Source organism: Neomonachus schauinslandi, chromosome X (genome assembly GCF_002201575.2).
Source record: "Neomonachus schauinslandi chromosome X, ASM220157v2, whole genome shotgun sequence".
Taxonomy (NCBI): Eukaryota; Metazoa; Chordata; class Mammalia; order Carnivora; family Phocidae; genus Neomonachus; species Neomonachus schauinslandi.
In genome coordinates, this window is record NC_058419.1 from 19,206,549 (window position 1) to 19,231,067 (window position 24,519).

Here is a 24,519-nt window from a genome sequence, read left to right on the forward strand (position 1 = left end):
TTAGGTTTGGGAAATGGCAATATTATTTGGGAAGGCATTTAAAGTGAGAATATAGATGAGGGGAAGGGTTGGAGAGTGTTGTGGATTGATGTGTTTTGAGTGGAACTGTTTTACCCAATATCATCCAGTTTCCCATTATTTCCTCACTTAAAGCATGTCTAAAGAGCTCTTAACTAGTCAAGAATAATACCCAGCTTGTGTCAATGGAGAATTCATCTATGGTGACTGACTTCATCCTTCTTGGCATGACAGACAACCCTCAGCTTGGAGTCCTGCTATTTGGAGTCTTCCTTATCATTTATATCGTCACTGTGTTGGGGAATTTAAGCCTGGTAATCCTGATCAGAGTCAGTCCCTGCCTCCATACTCCCATGTACTTTTTTCTCTCTAACCTGTCCCTTCTTGATGTCTGTTTCTCTTCCATCACAATCCCAAAAACGTTAGCAGATTTGTTATCTAAGTTGCAGGCTGTTTCTTTCCTTGGATGCATGACTCAAATGGGCTTGTTCATAATCTTTGCTTCTGCTGAATGCAATCTTTTGGCTTCCATGGCCTATGACCGCTATACCGCCATCTGTCACCCACTGCTCTACCATGTCACCATCTCTAGAGTCCGTTGTCTCCTCTTGGTAGCAGGATGCTACTTTGGGGGTTTAGTTAACATGGTTTCTGTGACAACTTCCATCACACAATTATCATTCTGTCAACCACGTGTCCTTCCCCACTTCTTCTGTGACATCCCTCCACTGTTGGCACTGGCTTGCTCAGACCCCTGGGTCACCCAGATACTGGTTGTTGGCTGTGGGGGATTCACGCTGGTCACCTCCATTGTGGTGATCCTTGTCTCCTATGTGTCTGTCCTCATGACGATCCTGGGAATTCCTTCAGCTTCCGGCAAACAAAAAGCTTTCTCTACGTGTGCTTCCCACATGACTGCTGTTGGCCTATACTATGGCACAACTATGTATACTTACTTGCAGCCCTTTCAACATGGATCCCAGGCAGGAAATCAGATGGTTTCAGTGTTTTATACAATGGTGATCCCCATGTTAAATCCTCTTATCTACAGTTTGAGAAACCAGGAAGTGAAAGTTGCTTTATGGAAAATATTGAAGCAGAGTCCCTAATCTTCCATTCTGTGTCTCAAGAATGTAATATGTTTTATAAAGACTTGCCTACAGTTCTATTCATAGTGTTTTCCTTGCCTGCAAATGAAGCCTTGTTAAGAACAATTGAATTGCTCTGGCTAAGTGTTTAGAAGTAGTTGTTTAGATAAACAGCAACACAATAGGAAATTATATGGACAAAATAATGTGTATTTTCTGAAGCAACTGTCTGATAAGAAATGTTTTAAAAGAGGGAAATATGTATGTGGGTATGAATATGTCAATCTGAGTTGTGAACTGGTGTAACACTAGTCATAAGTTTAAATCATTCCGTGATAACAAGGTTAGAAAATAGTGTAATTTGACTATAAATTATAGAAGAAAGCATGAATGGCAACTGAGATGCAAATACTTTTGCTTTATTATTCATGTGCTTATATGGAGGATATACTTGGTATCCCTTAGGCTGAATTAAGTTCAGTCCATATCTTTCATAAGGACTCAGAAGACTCTTGGATGTGTATTTTCCAAATGCTGCACCATCACTACCACTGAAGCTATAAAATGTGAGCCGATATATGAATTCACATGTGCAATTATTGAGATTTATAAGGGTAAATCTTAAAAGATAGTAATGCTCAGCCAAACAACAGATTAAGTTCGCTAATTAGAGTAAGATTTGAAAGATTCTTTGTAGGGGACAATGGACTCTAGGCCTAAATTATACCAATGATTTTTCTGTATGTAAATACTAAATGGACTATTTGTATGCAAATTATAAATGAGCTAAGCCTATTGGTATTCCTAAATATATGTCCAACAGGCAACACAAGTGTGAGTAAAACCCCAATTAATTTATTAGTCCATGGCTAGCCCTCAGAATTTGAAATGATGCATGAAATTTGTGGATATTACTATCTTGTCTAAATATATTGAACAACAGCCTATCTATTAAAGCATATCATCCTATACCTGAAGACTATAAAACTTATTATCTTACTTTTATAGTTGAGGAAACCAAGGCTTAGAGAAGAGAAACTGACCAAGATCAAACAACTAGTTAGGGGAAAATAATCAAATTGGCTCCAGCTGCAAGGAAAAACAGAAAGTAGTATTTATTTACATCTAGGTCAGACGCAATATTTGGGCCCTAAGATAGCTTTGTTTCTGCTTCTATTCCCCAAAACTTTCTAGCCTTAGTAGCCATCTTCCAAAGACTCCGAAGCCCCAGTTGTGAGGCAGTCTGGTTTACTACCAAGTAAAACTAATCCCCTTAGAGCTCCAGATCCTCATATCCAACTACCAGATGGAACCTCCACTTGAAAGTTCCTCAGGCACTTCAAACTTAATGTTCAAAAACTGAACTCTTCTAAACCTGCTCTTCCTTTCCCCTTGTTCCCTATGTAAGTGAATGGCCCAACATAGTTTCTTAAGCCCCAAACCTAAAGTTAGTCTTTGACACTTTTTCCCCCTTCAGTTCCCTACGTTCAATCAATTACCAAATCCTGTCAATTCTACCTCCCAAATTCCTTTTGAAATAGTTTCTTCTTCACTGACACGGTCCTAGATCATGATACACTCCTTTCTTGCCTAGATTAGCAAAATAATCTTTTATCCTTTCTCTCTGAATCCACCCTGGATCCTATTAAATCTACTTTTTACATAACAACTATAGTAGTTTAAATGTAAATCCAACCAGATCAGCCTTCTACTCTCCACACTGCTTAAAATTTTTCCTTGTCTCTCTTTGTCTGTAAGATAAATTCCAAACTGTTATATTTGACATGCAGAGCTCTCCATATTTTGTCTATCCAAGTCCTATCCATTTTTTAAAGTCCAAACTTAAATCCCATCTTTTTTGGATAGCTTTTCCTGATGTTTCAGATGGAAGTAAGGATTTTCCCATTGTACTTTGCACCTCTATTGTAACATTATGACACTTGGCCTTATGATAAAATCCTCTGCATTTTTCAGAATTTCTGTTTTGCTCACATACACTGAAAACTTTCAGAAGGATGGAGCCATATTTGGTTAATTTTTCATCTCCCAACCTAGGTCTAACATAGAGTCTGGTACCTAGTAAAGGCTCGAAAAACATTAGTAGAGCTGAAATTCATTCACAACTAACCTTTTTACTTATTCAGTTCATTTTTTCCACCAAGTATTGTTGTATCTTAATTGCGTAATGGATGAAAGGTAGAAAATCTTATCTCCTGGGGCATGGGCTTCTAGCTGAATCTCTTGGTTTTGTGGATGTTTCTTGTTGACATTCAATCCACAATAAAGAACCTGAATCTCTTCTTTATTGTTCTTATCTTTCAGCTCTATACACCCAGGTGCTTGCCCTCCAACCCCTTGTCCTCCCTGGATTTCTGTCCTTCTCTGGTAATGGGTCCAACCAAGCACATGGCTGATGCTTCCTGGAAGAAAGACCATCCTCTCTGTAGGATTTGAGGTTAAAGAATATCAGAATCAGAAATCAGAGGTAGAAGGGCTCACAGAGATCATTGAGAATGATGGGTTTTAATTTTTTAAGCATTGAAATTATTTCTTTAAGTGAATTCCAATGCAGAACAAAAATATATAAAACATCAAAATGGGCAGGCTTAGATGAAATCAGTGTGAGCCGCCTATAACTCCATTGCCAAGTACTCACCTCTCCCTCTGTGAAGCACCTCTCTAGAACCTCAACAACAGTCTGGAAACACTAGGTTAATCAAAACTGCTCTTTTCACATATGAGGAAACAGTGTCCCCAAGGGAGAGCAACACTCTGGAAATCACTCAGTCAGTGGCAGAGGCAGATTTAGAATTCATGTCTCCTGATTCATACCCCAGAATATCATCTTTTACCACATTTTCTTAGGCCCCTCTCATGATATGAGATACTTAACACAGCTGAGAGGGTGGGATGAAATGGGCCTCATTAGACTAGACTGAACAGCACACATTGACCTAACATCTATCTCATTGGCAAGCAGCAATTGTCTCCTATCCTCTGAACAGCTCCAGCAAGACGAGAGAGAGCTACAACCTCATCATCTTTCATAATTTCTATGTGAGAGGTGGTGGATCTCAGGGGATACCAAAATACTTTAATAATAGTCTTTTTTTAAAGATTTATTTATTTATCAGAGAGAGAGAAAGAGAGAGAGTAAGAGGGCAAGCACAAGCAAGGGGAACAGCATGCAGGGGAGAAGCAGGCTCCCCACTGAGCAAGGAGCCTGATGGGGGGGTGTCGATCCCAGGACCCTGGGATCATGACCTGAGCTGAAGGCAGGCACCTAACCAACTGAGCCACCCAGGTGCTCCAATAATAGACAGTCTTTTCAGCACTGGCCAAATAATTTGTAGGTCCAAGGCAAAATGTAAATGTGAAGTCCCGTATTCAAAAAGCAGAGAGGAATGCCATTTAAGGTACTCAAATATAAAGTTTTTCCCTTTCTATTGCAGTCTCTCTCTCAATCTGTCATGATGCTTTAAATTTGCTATTTAATATCACACCCTCTCAGGCACAGGGATACCTGTGGGGCAAGTGCAGCCCTACACAGGTGCCCAGTGACTTTACCCTGTGACTCAATGAACATGTGTATGGTCCCCTGGCCAGTTTCCTCCTCCCACGAACTGCTGGACAGATGCATTGTATCTTGGTCAAGAGTGAGTAAGTCAAGCTAGGCATATCCCCTTCCCACGAGACAGTTGCTCCAACCCATGGTGGACAGGTGACCACCATGTGTACGGCAACCTCTGCACCAGGATGCACTAGGTACCTGGATCAGGGTGGTCAATGAGTCCTACTGAGTCATATGCCAAATGCACCATGGCATTACTACCCTGGGGTCAGGATGGCTATTACTGCAACCAACCTTGAGATGTTGTAGGGCACGCTTGCCTAACCCCAATCCTACCAAGGCTCTTGCTCAGGCCCCTGAGAGCGAAGGCTTGCAGCAGTCACTGGGTGGGACAAAGAGAAAGAGGCTGGGTGGAGTCCTAGGTACTAAGGGGCAAGGGAGTGAGTAGCCAGGAATCTGCCCCAGGGAGGTGGAGAGGCAGTGAAAGATGTGACTCTGTGCTAGCGGAGACTTCAAGCTCCTGGTGCATAGTCAATCGTTCTATCACATTTTGGATTTCATTTACAAAGCACAAATTAAAATTATTAAAAATTTAAAACAGTGACATTAAACCCCAAGTACAAGGCCATTTTGAGCTTAGTTCCTGTACCATTGCACTGATCACATGTCCATGAAGCCAGTTCTGCTTATAGAAAGGGATTTCTTTCACCTTTATCAGGCAGTATAGTGTAGTGGTTAATAGTATAAGCTCTGAATCAGACTGCCATACTTTGAGACTCACCTCTCTCACTTTCTAACTCTTTGACAATAGACAAGTTACTTAACTTTTCTATATCTCAGTTTCTTCACCTATACAATAGGGATGATAAGATTATCTATCTCCCAAGGTTGCTGTGAGGTTTATATGAGGTGATGCATGAACATTGGTCAGAATGGTGTTCAGACATAGTATATACTCAATAACTTTTTTATTATCATTTTTTGCTCCTAGGATCACACATTTTTCAGATACCCAATACAGGCATTAGGTTTTGTTTGCCCTGGATCTTCTGCAGGCCTGTGTTCCAAATGGTATTTACCCAGCTTACACACCATATAATCAGATTTGAGTCTCTAGTGACCTCTCCAGCTTAAGGGGAACTCCACTAGATTTGTACAAACTGAGAAAGCCCAGTCAGTTGCCACTGGTAGAATTTAGAGTTTTTACTTCCACAGACTCAGGACCCATTGAAATCAGTGTCAGGCCTTAACACACTCAGTCTCAGGACTATCAAATTTAGCATCAGGGACTTCACATCTAGTTCTGCTGCTTCTCCCACAGGCTTTCAAGAAGAGGATATCTTCATTGTCTTATAAATAGTCATTCCTGATTATTGGGTTAATGAGAAAGTCTATCCAAGGTAATTTACGGTGTCCCCATCTCAATCCCGTTGCCCCAGGGCCAGCTGTTAGGGTCGTGGATGTTTAAGGGGACTTGGATTCAGAACAAGATTTGAAACCAGTGGAGCTTAGACCAGTCCTTCCAAAGGGAGCAAGGCCTCTCCCAGTGGGGGGATGAGGGATGGTGAGTGGAAGAGAACCTATAAGTTAAGGCAGTGACTCTGTCCCCTCAGGTGTTACAAGAGGCTACTCATTGACCTCTTTTGCATCTGCCACTCAAAGTTGCTAGAGAAGCTGAACCTTGCTATCCAGGGAGCTCTCAGCACAACCGCCATCCCCACCCCCCACTTAGGATGGGCTGCAGTCAGATTCACTTTGTGGGTGGGCTTCTCCAGCTATTCTGGGCTGGGTATCCCTCCAGGGCACTGTTCTAGGTGGTGGTGCTCAGAGCAGCATCTGGTCTTGGGCTCTCTGACTGAAGGATCTTGCTGAGACAGTCCTCAGCCTCAATGAACTGGGCCAAAGCAAGTCATCAGGCTGAATCTGGGGGCCTGAGCAAATGCAAGATACTGGGAGAGGGATAGTTCTGGGTGGGACCAGTGACAATATCCTACAGGCCCAAAGGCTGAGCAGCAGAATCCAGCTGTCTGTGTGGTTCCCAGCTATTGTCCAAGGCAGGGATATCTTGGGACTCCTTTCACCAAGAGCTGACGATTCTGTCAACCACTTGGGCTTCTTGCACAGACCTGGTCAGGGGCATCCCATTCAAGGAGGAATGTCCCAGTCTGACCGGCTGGATATTGAATGACCTGCTGATCAAGCCTCTATAGGAGACTGGCTGGAGTAAACCTGCAATCCCTGTAAGGGGAGAAGTCCTGGAAGTTGGAACTAGCTGAGGCCCATCTCACATTGCACGAGTAGAGCTCAGGGACCCAGAGTATTAAGCAGGGACAGTAGAAGAGGCAGAGTCTATTTTGTAAAATTCTGAGAACATGGCTAGGCTGGGGTTAATGAAGAATAGAAATAAGCAAATCATCAATAAATATTTTATGAGTGCACATGGGGTGTACAAACTGATTCTAGGCAGTATAGCAGTATAGAGAAGAGAATGGGGAGAGAGGTGGGAGATGCCAAAGGAAATAAAAGCCCTTTCTCTTGGGGAGCATAAAATATAGGCCTCAGAGAAGAAAATGTTTAAGCACTTAAAGAAAAAGTCAAATAGAAATGGATTTTACTCTATGATATTTTCTTGAAAAATGATACGTAAAATGATTTTCAAACTCAGTAAGGTCCCACTGACTTATGTTTTAACTTTAGAGATAAGTTCCTACTTAAAAAAATGTAACCTCAATTCAGAACAACAATAAGGGTGTTGATTTCTCTTCAGTAAGAATTGCCACCTTTTCCACATATGCTGGTTGACCCTGATAATTAACTGAATTATCTAAAATTACTTTTTTTCCTGATTATAAAAGAATTACATGCTCATTATTGAAAAATTAGAAAATATGAAGAAGTTAGAGAAATACATAAATCAGCACTTAGAGATAACCACTAACACTTTGATGTACATCCTTTTAGTCTTATGCTTTTTAATATATGCATATGTGTCTATGTGCATGTGTGTATAACTGTATTTGTAGTAAAATAATAATGTAATACTATTTTCTACCATATTCTTTTCATTTAAAGCTATATTAGAAAAATATGCATGTCAATAAGTATTCTTCCTCAAGTCTAATGGTTCCATAAATACCTCAGTGTATGGATGAACTCTTACAACTAATTGTTTTTTTTAAGTGTTTATTTAAATTCCAGTTAGTTAACATTTGGTCTTCTATATCACTAATTCTCTCTTCTGCCTCATTTATCCTAGCAGCTAGAGCCTCCGTTTTCCCAGATATGTCTAGGAAGAAGTTGCTGCAGCTCAGGTCGAAGAAGTTGTTGCCTGTGTTCTCCTCAAGGATTTTGAAGGATTCCTGTCTCACATGTAGGTGTTTCATCCATTTGGAGTCTATTTTTGTGTATGGTGTAAGGAAATGGCCCAGGTTCATTCTTCTGCATGTGGCTGTCCAATTTTCCCAGCACCATTTGTTGAAGAGACTTTTTTCCATTGGACATTCTTTCCTGCTTTGTCGAAGATTAGTTGACCAGAGTTGAGGGTCCATTTCTGGGTTCTCTATTTGGTTCAATTGATCTATGTGTCTGTTTGCTTGTTTTTTAAAGAATTTATTTATTTATTTAACAGAGAGAGACACAACGAGAGAGGGAACACAAGTAGGGGGAGTGTGAGAGGGAGAAGCAGGCTTCCCACTGAGCAGGGAGCTCAATGCGGGGCTCAATCCCACATTACTCAAGCCAAAGGCAGACACTTAACGACTGAGCCACCAAGGCCCCCCTGTGTGTCTGTTTTTGTGCCAGTATCATACTGTCTTGATGATTACAGCTTTGTGATAGAGCTTGAAGTCTGGAATTGTGATGCCACCAGCATTGCTTTTCTTTTTCAACATTCCTCTGGCTATTCAGAGTCTTTTCTGGTTCCATACAAATTTTAGGATTATTTGTTCCATTTCTTTGAAAAAAGTTGACAGTATTTTGATAGGGATGCATTAAATGTGTAGATTGCTCTAGGTAGCATAGACATTTTCACAGTATTTGTTCTTCCAATCCATAAGCATGGAACATTTTTCCATTTCTTTGTGTCTTCCTCAATTTCTTTCATGAGTATTCTGTAGTTTTCTGAGGACAGATTTTTTTGCCTCTTTGATTAGATTTATTCCTAGGTATCTTATGTTTTTGGGTGCAATTGTAAATGGGATCAACTCCTTAATTTCTCTTTCTTCTGTCTTGTTGTTGGTGTATAGAAGTGCCACCGATTTCTGTGCATTGATTTTATATCCTGCCACTTTACTGAATTCCTGTATGAGTTCTAGCAATTTTGGGGTGGAGTCTTTTGGGTTTTCCACGTAAAGTATCAAATCATCTGCAAAGAGTGAGAGTTTGACTTCTTCTTTGCCAATTTGGATACCTTTTATTTCTTTTTGTTGTCTGATTGCTGTGGCTAGGACTTCTAGTACTATGTTGAATAGCAGTGGTGATAGTGGACATCCCTGCCATGTTCCTGACCTTAGAGGAAAAGTTCTCAGTTTTTGTTCCTGGTTCAGTTTTGGTAGTTTATACTTCTCTAGGAATGCATCCATATCTTCCAGATTGTCTAATTTGCTGGCTCATAATATGTTCTTATAATTTGTATTTCCGTACAGCTTTGGAGGACAAGAATGAAAATGGCGGCCTCCCAATCTCTGGCCCCAGAGGAGCCGAGAACTCAGGCCCCCACTCCTCAGTGAGCCCCCAGAAAAAAGCAGTCAATCACTCCTATCTCCCTGGTCTCTGGCCATACTCCGTGCTCACCCAGCCTGTGACCGAGCATTTCTATCTCTGGCACCCAACCCTATTTGGAGTTTCCAAACCCAGCAGATTGCTGTGGTGAGCTCCCATGCCACTCCTCCCAGGGGAGGAAGGGGAGTCTCCCCGGATCTGCCACTTGTTGTGTCCCTGCTCGAAGAGTAGTGGCCCAGCTGTACCACAGACCACGGTTTATGGCAGCCCCGAGCTGAGAGCCCACTCCTTGGCTCCGTCTTTGCAGCAGGCTTCCCTGCTCCGATACCTGGGAGCTATGCCACACTCAGGCACCCCCGGTCTTTCTGTAACCCCAAGGGTCCTGAGATCACACTGTCCCAGCGAGGGTTCCACCCCACTCTTAGCCACTGGAGCAACATCCTTCAGCAGAGCAGACTTCTAAAAGTTCTGATTTTGTGTTCCACAGCTCTATCACTTGTCGGTAGCCCCTGAGGGAGGCTCCCTCCCCCCCGCGGTCTATCTTCCCAAATATCACCTCGGATTCACTTCTCTGCACGTCCTCCCTTCCAGAAAATGGTCACTTTTCTGTTCATAGAGTTGCTGCTATTCTTTTCTTCAATCTCCTGTTGAGTTTGTAGGTGTTCAGAATGGTTTGATAACTATCTAGCTGAATTCCTGGGACCAGACGAAATTTAGGTCTCCTACTCCTCCGCCATCTTGCTCCTCTCTGTCCCCCCATCACCTATTTCACCCATCCCTCCACCCACTTCCCCTCTGGTAACCATCAGTTTGTTCTCTATGATAAGAGTCTGTTTTTTGGTTTACCTCTCTCTTTTTTCCCCCCTAGGCTCATTTGCTTTGTTTCTTAAATTCCACATAGAATGAAATCATGTGGTATTTATCTTTCTCTGACTTATTTTGCTTAGCATTATGCTCTCTAACTCCATCCATATTGTTGCAAATGGCAAAATTTCATTCTTTTTATGGCTGAGTAATATTCCTATACATATATACAACACCTCTTCTTTATCCATTCATCAGTCAATGGACACTTTCCATAATTTGGCTGTTGTAGATAATGCTGATATAAGCATTGGGGTGCATATATCTTTTTGAATTGGTACGTCTGTATTCTTTGGGTAAATACCTAGTAGTACGATTGCTGGATCATTGGGTAGTTCTATTTTTAAGTTTTTGAGGAAACTCCATCCTGTTTTCCACAGTGGCTGCAATAGTTTGTATCCCCACCAACAGTGCAAAAGGGTTCCCCCTTTCTCCGCATCCTTGCTAACACCTGTTGTTTCCTGTGTTGTTAATTTTAGCCATTCTGACAGGTGTGAGGTGATATCTCATTGTAGTTTTGATTTGCATTTCCCTGAGGATAAGGGATGTTGAACATCTTCTCACATGTCTGATTGCCATATGGATGTCTTCTTTGGAAAAATGTTTATTCATGTCTTCTGCCCATTTTTAAATTGGATTATTCCTTTTTTGGATGTTGTTTTATAAGTTCTTTATATATTTTGGATACTAACCCTTTATCAGATATGTCATTTGCGAATATCTTCTCCCATTTAGTAGGTTGCCTTTTAGTTTTCTTGATTGTTTCCTTCACTGTGTAGAAGCTTTTTACCTTGATGTAGTCCCAATAGTTTATTTTTGCTTTTGTTTCCCTTCCCTTAGGAGACATATCTAGAAAGAAGCTGCTGTGCCCGATTTCAAAGAGGTTACTGCCTGTGTTCTCCTCTAGGATTTTTTTGGTTTCAGGTTAACAAAGAACTTTGAAAGGACTGATAGAAAGAACATATAGCTAACAATGGCTTCTATCAATGTGCTCAAAGCAAGAAATAAAATACACAACTTGGAATCTGACTATATTTTGTTAAATGCATAAATAGAAGCCTAGTCTAAATGAAGTTACTAGGAATAATTATCTTCTATGATCAAATCTCATGTGAACACAAAAGCTTTAAATGAAACTTTCATTTGAATGGGTAAAAAAAAGAAAGGGCTGATGTTCTGAAAGAATTTACCAGACATTTTCCCTCAGATTTTGGAGTTTAATGTGCATAATATCTTGGTGTAGAGCAATAAAATTAGTCTGTGCCAACTCAGTGCGTGTCCATCCCATGGATGGAGGTGGGAAAGCAGACAAAAGTCCTAGTTCTGTAACCTAGGCTGAGAGCAATCAAGTGGGAGGCCAGGGTAAGAAGGACTTGTGCTTGCCTTGGAGCCAAGGTAAGGATGGTAAGGATGGTAAGGATGATGAATGTGTGTGGATGCAATGCAGAGGGAATTAAAGGCTTCCAAGTGACAGAGAAGGAGGAAAGCCTACCAGCTCAACCAAAGGAGGAATGTCACAAAATTTATCAGTAGTGGAAGTTGCATAACAGAAGGTAGAATATACGGGCTGTGATTTCAAGCTATATTACAAAGCTGTGATCACCAAGACAGCATGGTACTGGCAGAAAAACAGACATACAGACCAATGGAACAGAATAGAGAACCCAGATATGGACCCTCAACTCTATGGTCAAATAATCTTTGACAATGCAGGAAAAAACATGCAATGGAAAAAGACAGTCTCTTCAATAAATCGTGCTGGGAAAATTGGACAGCCACATGCAGAAGAATGAAACTCGACCATTCTCTAACACCATTCACAAAGATAAACTCAAAGTGGATGAAAGACCTCAATGTGAGACAGGAATCCATCAAAATCCTAGAAGAGAACATAGGCAGTAACCTCTTTGACATCGGCCACAGCAGCTTCTTTCAAGATACATCTCCAAAAGCTAGTGAAACAAAAGCAAAAGTGAACTTTTGGGACTTCATCAAGATAAAAAAGCTTCTGCACAGCAAGGAAACAGTCAACAAAACAAAAAGGCAACCCACAGAATGGGAGAAGATATTTGCAAATGACACTACAGATAAAGGGCTGGTATCCAAAATCTATAAAGAACTTCTCAAACTCAACACCCAAAAAACAAATAATCAAGGCAAAAAGTGGGCAGAAGATATGAAAAGACACTTCTCTGAAGAAGACATACAAATGGCTAACAGACACATGAAAAAATGTTCATCATCATTAGCCATCAGGGAAATCCAAATCAAAACCACATTGAGATATATACCACCTTACACCAGTTAGAATGGCAAAAATGGACAGGGAAAGAAACAACAAATGTTGGAGAGGTTGTGGAGAAAGGGGAACCCTCTTACACTGTTGGTGGGAATGCAAGTTGGTACAGCCACTTTGGAAAACAGTGTGGAGATTCCTCAAAAATTTAAAAATAGAGCTACCCTATGACCCAGAAATTGCACTACTCAGTATTTGCCCCAAAGACACAGATGTAGTGAAAAGAAGGGCCATATGTACCCCAATGTTCATAGCAGCAATGTCCACAATAGCCAAACTATGGAAAGAGCTGAGATGCCCTTCAACAGATGAATGCATAAAGAAGATGTGGTCCATATATACAATGGAATATTATTCAGCCATCAGAAAAGATGAATACCCAACTTTTACATCAACATGGATGGGACTGGAGGAGATTATGCTAAGTGAAATAAGTCAAGCAGAGAAAGTCAATTATCATATGGTTTCACTTATTTGTGGAATATAAGGAATAACATGGAGGACATTAGGAGAAGGAAGGGAAAAATGGGGGGGGGGAATTGGAGGGGGAGATGAACCATGAGAGACTATGGACCTGAGAAACAAACAGGGTTTTAGAGGGGAGGGGGGAGGGGGATTGGTTAGCCCAGTGATGGGTATTAAGGAGGGCACGTACTGCATGGAGCACTGGGTGTTATATGAAAACAATGGATCATGGATCACTACATCAAAAACTAATGATGTATTTGTATGGTGACTAACATAACATAATAAAATTTAAAAACAAACAAACAACAACAACAACAACAAAAAATAATATACAGGCTGGTAAAGACACTGGAGCTGATGCTCCCCCTGGTGCTTGGAAAACAGGTTGGACAAGACCCTGGCCATGTGCACAATGAATGGAGAAATTTAAGCAGGACTAAGAGATAAATGGGGACTGACCCCAATGAAGATGACTAGCCAATTTCCCTACTACAACAATAGTACAGAGGAGTATGAGTAGTCCAAAGAAAGGGCTAAAATAAAGGTAAATTTGAGGAGTATCAGTTATCCTTAGAAGAAACTTTGCCAGCACACTGGAATTTCTTTCCATAGTTCCCAAAATGCATCTGGAACAGACCTCCTAAGATACAAACTCAGGGATCTGATACATATTCTGGTTCAGTCCTCTAGTTTCAGTTCCTAATAATACTCTGAGTTGTCACAAAATCAGGATAGACAATTTGTAGTTATCCCAAGGCATAAGACAAATTCACATCATTTAAAATTAATTTTAAGCAATGTTAAATTAACATAATATTTAATTTTACTTTAATTACTTTTAAGAACTCACATATTGCTTTGGGGAATTAGTAAAATTAGAAAAAATTAGTGTGTCATAACATGGAACATGCTGGGAATCATTAGTCTAAACCATCTGGATAAGTGGCTGTTTCCAGTCTACTTGATAATTGCCAGCATTGAAAACCCTACATCTACCCACCGTCCCTTCCACCCACTTCCAATAGGTATTTTCTTGAGAGTTAAGAGTCCTTTGGTTTGTCCAACAATATATACTTATCTTTAACTTGATCTTCTGATCCAGCCAAAGGCAATATAGCCTCAGTTTCCTCATATATAACCCAGAGGTAATCACAGTTTCTTTCTTTCTGGATTATTGTGGGAGCTCAATAAGATAATCTTACACAAGCCATCAAAAGGAATGAGATCTTGCCATTTGCAACAACGTGGATGGAACTGGAGGGTATTATGTTGAGTGAAATAAGTCAAACAGAGAAAGACATGTATCATATGATCTCACTGATATGAGGAATTCTTAATTGCAGGAAACAAACTGAGGGTTGCTGGAGTGGGGGGTGGGGTGGGAGGGATGGGGTGACTGGGTGATAGACACTGGGGAGGGTATGTGCTCTGGTAAGCGCTGTGAATTGTGCAAGACTGTTGAATCTCAGATCTCTACCTCTGAAACAAATAATGCAATATATGTTAAGAAAAAAAAGAAGAAGAAGGTAGCGGGAGGGGAAGAATGAAGCGGGGGAAATCGGAGGGGTAGACGAACCATGAGAGACGATGGACTCTGAAAAACAAACTGAGGGTTCTAGAGGGGAGGGGGGTGGGAGGATGGGTTAGCCTGGTGGTGGGTATTGAGGAGGGCACATTCTGCATGGAGCACTGGGTGTTATGCACAAACAATGAATCATGGAACACTTCATCTAAAACTAATGATGTAATGTATGGGGATTAACATAAGAATAAAAAATTAAAAATTAAAAAATTAAAAAAAATTAAAAATCTAAGAGTTAAAAAAAAAAGATAATCTTACACAAAAGGCATTTCATGAAAAAATTGCCACTACTAGTAAAACTTACACTTAAGGAAAATGCCAGGCAGTAGGTCTTTATTTGCACAGTGGAGAAAACAAGAAGCAATAACAATGATCACTAACAGGAGAAAACTTTGGGAAACTTTGCAACTCAGTTCTATGAAAAAAAATCCAGTGGGTAGAGGAATTAAAATACTTCTTAACTGGAGGATATGACCTCCACTTCCTTACTCACAAGACACAAATACCAGGTGTAATATCTCCCAACATTAAGCCTGCGATATTCTAGTCTCAGGCTCCAGGAATACAAGCAAAGCATTTTCCAAACCATACAGCTCATGTGAGTGGGAAATCCCAAGAAGGGAGAAGCGAGATCTTGGATGAGATGTTGCTACTCCTTTGTACCTGATTGGAGGTGATAGTGGCAAGGTAGTAGCAGATGTGAAAGCATAGCTTCAAACCAGGAAAAAGGATGAATCATCCATTCTTCAAAGGTCATATATGATTTCCCATGTCCAGTGGCTAAATGGGGACTTTGTTATTTCTGCTTCAATAGAGAAAGGATAATCTCCTTAGTCATTTTCTTATCTTTATTCTCTAACCTCACTTTTCCCTCATTTCTATCTTCTGTTTCTCATATAGAAATAATACAGTGAAAAGAGCAGGGGTTTTGAATCTAGACAGGCTTAATATCTAAACTTCTTGAAGTCTTGGTTTCTTTGAAACCACCAGCCTTCCTATCCTTTTTGTCTGTTTCCTGATCCCTTCACCACTTCTCTTTCTCATGATCCCTTTGTGTCAAGGTCCATGTTAATTCCTTTAACAATCAGTTTATTGGCAAGGATGTGGAGAAATTAGAAACTTCATAAACTGCTGATGGGAATGTAAAAATGGTAATAGTCACTGTGAAAAATAGTTTCTCAATAGGTTAAACATAGAGTTACCATATGACCCAGCATTTGCACTTCTAAGTCATACAGTAAAATGAAAATATATATCCACACAAAAACTTGTACATGAAGTTTCATAGAAACATTACCTATAAAAGACAAAAAGTCAAAACTATCCAAGTGTCCATCAATGGATAATGAATAAACAAAATGTGGTATATACATACAATGCAATAGTATTCAGCTTTAAAAAGGATGGAAGTACTATACATGCTACAGCATAGATGAACCCTGAAAGCGTCATACTAAATGAAAGGAGCCAGATACAATTCAGATACATTTATATGAAATGTCCACAATAGGTAAACCTAGAGAGACAGAAAGTAGATTCATTGTTGCCAGAGGCTGGGGGGTTGGGGAGATGGAATTGGGACTGACATATGTATACAGGGTTTCTTTTTGGGGTGGTGAGAATGTACTAAAAGTATATTGTAGTGATAGTTGCACAACTGTGAATATACTAAAAATCAATGAATTGTACACTTTAAATGAGTGCATTACATGCCATTTGAGTTATACTTCAATAAATCTGTTAAAATAATAAGAACTGGGGGTGCCTGGGTGGCTCAGTCATTAAGCGTCTGCCTTTGGCTCAGGTCATGATCCTAGGGTCCTGGGATTGAGCCCCGCGTCGGGCTCCCTGCTCAGCGGGAAGCCTGCTTCTCCCTCTCCCACTCCCCCTGCTTGTGTTCCCTCTCTCGCTGTGTCTCTCTCTGTCAAATAAATAAAATCTTGAAAAAAAATAAGAACTGTTACTCTGTCACTCTTAGCAGTCAATGACAGTATGTATCAAGTCAGTATGACTGGCTTAGAATAATAAAGATTTCCCTTAAAACTATGGTTGGATGAACATTTCAGAAAGATAGATATCTAAACAAAATTACTTTCTAGTTTGTTGGTAGGAAAGAATCTATTAATATCATGAACCAAATTCAGGTATGTATGAGTTCAGAGTCTGCAGTCCTAATCTCTTATAATATTAGTTCTAACTTTTAATAAGCACAATTATCAAATAAGTCATTAAAATTAATTTAGAAAGCAATCAGTATAATTTACTACATCAACAGAAAAAAATTTACTACATTAACAGAAAGTGAAAAGGCACTTGTTGTGATGAGCACTGGGTGTTGTGTGTAAATGATGAATCACTAAATTTTACTCCAGAAACCAATACTACACTTTATGTTAACTAACTGGAATTTAAATAAAAACTTGAAAAAAGAGAGAGAAAAAAAAAGAAAAGGCAATCCATAGAATGAGAGAAAAAAATTGCAAATTGTATGTCTGATAATGGTCTCATCTAAATATCCAGAATATATAAAGATACATGAGATATATCACTCTACACACGCTAGGTTGGTTATAATTAAACAGACATATAATAATGAGTAATGGTAAGAATGTGGAGATGTTGGAATTCTCATACCTTCCTAATGAGATGTAAAATGGTTTCATTACTTTGGAAAACAGTCTGGCAGTCTCTCAAAAGTTTCAACAGAATTATGATATAAACCAGGAATTCTACTCCTAGGTATATATCTAAGATAATTCAAAACATATGTCCACACATAAACTTGTACATGAATGTTCATAGCAGTGCTATTCATGGGCATAATAGCCAAAATGCAGAAATGGCCCAAATGTCCATCAAATGATGGATGGATAAACAAAATTTGGTATATCCATATAATAGAATATTATTCGGCAATAAAAAAAATGAAGTACTGATAAGTGCTACAACATGGATGAATCTTGAAATCATTATACTAAACAAAAGAAGTCAGTCACAGAAGACCATGTATTTTATGATTCCATTTAAATGAAATGTCCAGAATGGGTAAATCTATAGAGACAAAAATTATATTAGTGGTTGTCAGGGGCTAGGGGAGAGTAGAATCAGGAGTAACTGCTAATGGCTACAAGGATTTCGGGGACAGATGATGAAAATATTCTAAAAACTGTGTGTGATGATGGTTGCATAACTCTGATAATATAGTAAAAATCATTGAATTTTACAATTTAAATAGCGGAGTTATATCTAAATATGTGAGTTTTAACTATATAAGGTTGTTATTTAGGGGGCACCTGGGTGGTTCAGTTGGTTAAGCGTCTGCCTTCGGCTCAGGTCATGATCCCAGGATTCTGGGATTGAGCCCTGGTGTTTGGGGGGGGGGTCACTGCTCAGCAGGGAGTCTGCTTCTCCCTTTCCCTCTGCCACTCCCCTGGCTCATGCTCACATGCTCTCTCTCTCTCTCTCTGAAATAAATAAATAAAATCTTAAAAAAAATAAGGTTGTTATTTTTAAAAAGGATCAGTCTATCTAGTTCTGACTAGGTGTTATTATAATGTCCTTTTAGAAGCCATGGAAAGACTCTCTGAGACTGACATTTCTAGCCAGAAAGAAATAATGGAATGTTTGCTTCATAAAAGTGAGTTCTACTTTTAAACAAATTTTATCTTTGCTTCATATGACACAAAGTAAATTTAAAAATTATTTTTAAATACCAAATGCATATGATAAAGAATTTTTAAATGGTAGTAAGTGTTATACAGTTAAACATTTCTCTCCCATCCACCTGTCTCTAGTCCTCTATTTTTCCTCCAAAGAGGCAACTAACTATTCTTACGCATTTTTGTTCAGCCTTCTATGTTATAAATACATAAGAACATGCCTTTGGAAAAACATAAAAAGTAGTTCACTGTACACACTGTTCTGCACCTTAATTTTTTCACTTAAAGTTATACTTTGGAGAATGTTCTGTATCACCTATTCCAGTTATCTCTTCAGGCATAGGAGAAAACCTCAAAAGAGTGACATAAAACAATAACAGTAATTTATTATAATCATGGATCTGGGACTGACTGGACTCCAGTAGGCAGTCTGCACTCAGGATCCCTTATGTGGTTGCTATCAGATGGTGATTTGGGGTGGAATAGTTTTCTATCGCAAAGGCTTCTATGTCTGGCACTGGGGGACAAGGACTGATTCCTCCTCAGGCATATGTCCTTCTCTCTTGTCTGTGTCTCTGTCTCTGTCCCTCTTTTTCCACTCTTCTCTTCCCTCTCTCTCCTCTGTTCCCATTATGTTGGCTTCATGGTAGCCAGACTTCATGCATGGTGACTAAATGCTCCTAGAGCAATTGTTTTAAGGGAAACCAGCAGAAGCTACATGATCTTTTCTAACCTAGCTTCTGAGGTCATGCACCATCATTTCTGCTGCATTCTACTCATTAAAGCAGTCCCAAAGCCCTGGGTAGGTTGAAACGGTGGTAGCACACATTTTGAGTCTTTTGTCTGGAGTGACAAGAATTTTTGAATATGTATTCAATGCACCCCATCAGATGATATAGAGATATCTTATTCTTTGATTAAAGACGGCATGGTATTTTGTAGTATGAATGCAAATAATAGAATCAGTCCTCCATTAATAGATATCTAGGTTGTTTTCCATCTTTTGCTACTGCAACAATATGCAATAAATATCTTTGCACATAAACTTTTGAAAATATGTGTAGTATATCTGCAAGATTAATTCATTAAACCAGAGCTGCTGGGCAAAAAAAAAAAGTGACTTCAAAGACTTTACACTCCACCAACAATGTATGAGGGTGATTTTTCACATGTTTTTTTCCATGTAATGTATTCTCAAGCCTCTTGATCTTGGTTTTACAGTTGTCGTATTTAAAGACATTTTTGGGGCAAGATGGCGGAGGAGTAGGAGACCTGGATTTCGTCTGGTCTCAGGAATTCAGCTGGAGAGGGATCAAACCATTCTGAACACCTACAAACTCAACAGGAGATCAAAAAAAAGAATAGCAACAACTCTCTGAACAGAAAAGCGACCACTTTCTGGAAGGTAGGACGTGTGGAGAAGTGACTCCGAGGCGATATTCAGGTGGATAGACAGCGGGGAGGTGGCCTCCATCGGGCACTTCTGGCAAGTGATAGAGCCGCGGAGCACAAAATCGGAAATTTTAGAAGTTGGCTCCGCTGAGGGACGTCGCTCCAGTGGCTAAGCGGTGGGTGGAACCCTCACGGGACAGTGTGGTCTCAGGACCCTCGGGGTCACAGAAAGACCGGGGGTGCCTGAGTGCGTCAGAGCTCCCAGGTATCAGAGCAGGGAAGCCAGGTGCAGAGACGGAGCTGAGGAGTGGGGTCTCAGCTCGGGGTTGCCATAAACCATGATCTGCAGCACAGTCGGGCCACTACTCCTCCAGCAGGGACCCAACAAACGGCAGATCTGGGGAGACTCCCCTTCCTCCCCTGGGAGGAGCAGCGCAGGAGTGCACGGCAGGGATCTGCTGGGGTTGGAGACGCCACACGGGGTCGGGTGCCAGAGATAGAAACGCTAGGTCACAGGCCGGGTGAGCATGGAGTGCGGCCAGAGACCGGGGAGACAGGAGTGATTGACTGCTTTTCTCTGGGGGCTCACTGAGGAGCGGGCCCCGAGGTCTCCACTCTTCCGGGGCAGAGATTGGGAGGCCACCATTTTCACTCTCCACCTCCAAAGCTGTACCGAAAGTTTGCAGGGAACAAAAGCTCCCGAGAGCAAACCTGAGCAGATTACTTAGCCTGGACCAGCAAGGGCGGGACAATTCCACCTCCGGCAAAGACATTTGGGAACCACCAGAACAGGCCCCTCCCCCAGAGATCAGCAAGAACAGCCAGCCAAGACCAAGTTTACCGATCAATGAGAACGGCAGAACTCCAGCGCTAGGGGAATAATGCACATAGAATCCATGGCTTTTTTACCATGATTCTTTAGTCTTTCAAAGTTAATTTTTTTAACTGCCTTTTCTTTTTAATTTTTCTTTTTCCCTTTTTCAACCAACATCTTATCCATCTCTTTTTTAAAAAAAACATTTTTATTTTTCATTTTTGAGTCATATTCTATCCCTTCATAGTAGTTACCCTTATTTTTGGCATAAATATATAAGTTGTTCTCTCTTTAAAATTTTGAGATAGTTTCTCCTAACAGATCAAAATATACCCTAAATCTCTAGTGTATGGTTTTGTTCTACTCTCCTGCCTGATCACATTCTCTCCCTTTTTTTTTCTTTTTTTTTTTAAAAACCTCTTCTTTCTTTCTTCAAACAACTTCTTATCAATTCCTTTTATAAATTTTTTTATAATTTTCATCTTTACAGTCATATTCCATCCCTTCATCATATCAACCCTTATTTTTGTACATATATAAGTTTTTCTTTCTTTAAAAAAATTTGGGAGGCACTTTCTTCTAACAGACCAAAATACACCCAAAATCTAGTGTGTGGCACTGATCTATGCACCAGCCTGATCATATTTGATCATATTCTGTTTTTTTTTTTGGTCTGTTTTCGTTTGTTTTTATATTTTTCTTTTTTCTTTCTTTCCCTTTTTTCCCCCCGGCTTCAGGTCTTTTCTGATTTGTATAGGGTATATTTTCTGGGGACTTTCTTATCCTGTTAGCATTTTGTTCTCTCATTCATATATTCTCCTCTGGACAGAAAAATCACCACAACAAAAAGAACAAGAGGTAGTACCGACTGCCAGGGATCTACTCAATATGGACAGTAGTACGATGTCAGATCTAGAGTTCAGAATCATCACTTTAAAGATACTAGCTGGGCTTGAAAAAAGCATGGAAGGTATTAGAGAAAACCTTTCTGGAGAAATAAAAGAACTAAAATCTAACCAAGTTGAAATCAAAAAGGCTATTAATGAGGTGCAATCCAAAATGGGGGCACTAACTGCTAGGATAAATGAGGCAGAAGAGAGAATCAGGGATATAGAAGACCAAGTGATGGAAAATAAAGAAGCTGAGGCAAAGAGAGAGAAACAACTACTGGATCACGAGGGTAGAATTAGAGAGATAAGCGATACCATAAGATGAAACAACATTAGAATAATTGGGATCCCAGAAGAAGAAGAAAGAGAGAGAGGAGCAGAAAGTATATTAGAGCAAATTATAGAAGAGAACTTCTCTAATTTGGGGAAGGAAACAGGCATCAAAATCCAGGAGGCACAGAGAAACCCTCTCAAAATAAATAAAAATAGGTCAACACCCCTACATCTAATAGTAAAACTTACAAGTCTCAGAGACAAAGAGAAATCCTGAAAGCAGTTCAGGACAAAAGATCTGTAACCTACACTGGTAGAAACATTAGACTGGCAACAGACTTATCCACAGAGACCTGGCAGGCCAGAAAAGACTGGCATGATATATTCAGAGCACTAAATGAGAAAAATATGCAGCCAAGAACACTATAACCAGCTAGGCTGTCATTGAAAATAGAAGGAGAGATAAAAAGCTTCCAGGACAAACAAAAACTAAAGGAATTTGCAAACACAAAACCAGCCCTACAAGAAATCTTGAAAGGGGTCCTCTAAGCAAAGAGAGAGCCTAAAAGCAACAAAGACCAGAGGAACACAGACAATATACAGTAACACTCACCTTACAAGCAATACAATGGCACTAAATTCATATCCTTCAATAGTTACCCTGAATGTAAATGGGTTAAATGCCCCAACCAAAAGACACAGGCTATCAGATTGGATAAAAAAACAAGACCCATCGATATGCTATCTGCAAGAGACTCATTTTAGACCCAAAGACATCTCCAGATTGAAAGTGAGGGGGTGGAAAACCATTTACCATGCTAATGGACACCAAAAAAAGCTGGGGTAGCAATCCTTATATCAGACAAATTAGATTTTAAACCAAAGACTGTAATAAGAGATGAGGAAGGACACTCTATCCTACTTAAAGGGTCTATCCAACAAGAACATCTAAATTGTAAATATCCATGCCCCTAACATGGGAGCAGCCAATCATATAAGGCAATTAATAACAAAAGCAAAGAAACACATTGACAACAATACAGTAATTGTGGGGGACTTTAACACCCCCCTCACTGAAATGAACAGATCATGTAAGCAAAAGATCAACAAGGAAATAAAGACTTTAAATGACACACTGGACCAAATGGACTTCACAGACATATTCAGAACATTCCACCCAAAGCAACGGAATACACATTCTTCTCTAGTCCCCATGGAACATTCTCCAGAATCGATCACATCCTGGGTCATAAATCAGGTCTCAACTGGTACCAAAAGATTGAGATCATTCCCTGCCTATTTTCAGACCACAATGCTTGAAACTAGAACTCAATCACAAGAGGAAAGTCGGAAAGAACTCAAATACATGGAGGCTAAAGAGCATCCTACTAAAGAATGAAAGGGTCAACCAGGAAATTAAAGAAGAATTTTAAAAATTCAGGGAAACCAATGAAAATGAAAACACAACTGTTCAAAATCTTTGGGATGCAGCAAAGGCAGTCCTAAGAGCAAAGTATATAGCAATACAAGCCTTTCTCAAGAAACAAGAAAGGTCTCAAATACACAACCTAACCCTACACCTAAAGGAGCTGGAGAAAGAACAGCAAATAAAACCCAACCCAGCAGAAGAGAAATAATAAAGATCAGAGCAGAAATCAATGAAATAGAAACCAAAAGAACGGTAGAACAGATCAACGAAATTAGGAGCTGGCTCCTTGAAAGAATTCACAAGATTGATACACCCCTGGCCAGACTTATCAAAAAGAAAAGAGAAATGACCCACATCAACAAAATCATGAATGAAAGAGGAGAGATCACAACCAACACCAAAGAAATACAAACAATTATAAGAACATATTATGAGCAACTCTATGCCAGCAAATTAGATAACCTGGAAGAAATGGATGCATTCCTAGAGATGTATCAACTACCAAAACTGAACCATGAAGAAATAGAAAATCTGAACAGACCTATAACCACTAAGAAAATTGAAGCAGTCATCAAAAATCTCCCAACAAACAAAAGCGCAGGGCCAGATGGCTTCCCAGGGTAATTCTACCAAACATTTCAAGAAGAATTAATACCTATCCTTCTGAAACTCTTCAAAAAAATAGAAGTGGGAGGAAAACTTCCAAACTCGTTTTATGAGACCACCATTACCTTGATCCCCAAACCATACAAAGACCCCATCAAAAAGGAGAATTACAGACCAATATCCTTGTTGAACATGGATGCAAAACTTCTGACCAAAATACTAGCCAATAGGATCCAACAGTACATTAAAAGGATTATTCACCACGACCAAGTGGGATTTATCCCTGGGCTGCAAGGTTGGTTCAACATTCGCAAATCAATCAATGTGATACAATACATTAACAATAGAAAGAACAAGAATCATATGATCCTCTCAATAGATGCAGAAAAAGCATTTGACAAAGTACAGCATCCTTTCTTGATCAAAACTCTTCAGAGTGTAGGCATAGAGGGTACATACCTCAATATCATAAAAGCCATCTATGAAAAACCTACAGTGAATATCATTCTCAATGGGGAAAACTGAGAGCTTTCCCCTAAGGTCAAGAACATGGCAGGGATGTCCACTATCACCACTGCTATTCAACATAGTATTAGAAGTCCTAACCACAGCAATCAGACAACAAAAAGAAATAAAAGGCATCCAAATTGGCAAAGAAGTCAAACTCTCACACTTTGCAGATGATATGATACTTTATGTGGAAAACCCAAAAGACTCCACCCCAAAACTGCTAGAACTCCTACAGGAATTCAGTCAAGTGGCAGGATATAAAATCAATTCACAGAAATCAGTGGCATTCCTATACACCAACAACAGGACAGGAGAAAGAGAAATTAAGGAGTCGATCCTA

The 24,519-nt window shown here is 39.9% G+C and overlaps 1 protein-coding gene across 1 annotated transcript; it reads left to right on the top strand.

The window, feature by feature from the left end:
• Positions 1 to 203: 203 nt before the first annotated feature.
• On the top strand, positions 204 to 1,127 carry LOC123323419 (olfactory receptor 1019-like). The gene has a single exon (XM_044911913.1). It carries the CDS (start codon positions 204 to 206, stop codon positions 1,125 to 1,127), a length of 924 nt encoding a protein of 307 aa, XP_044767848.1.
• Positions 1,128 to 24,519: the final 23,392 nt, after the last annotated feature.

What these genes read in the sequence shown, in the direction of transcription:
- LOC123323419 (XM_044911913.1), top strand. Translation starts at nt 204, where the DNA reads ATGGAGAATTCATCTATGGTGACTGACTTCATCCTTCTTGGCATGACA.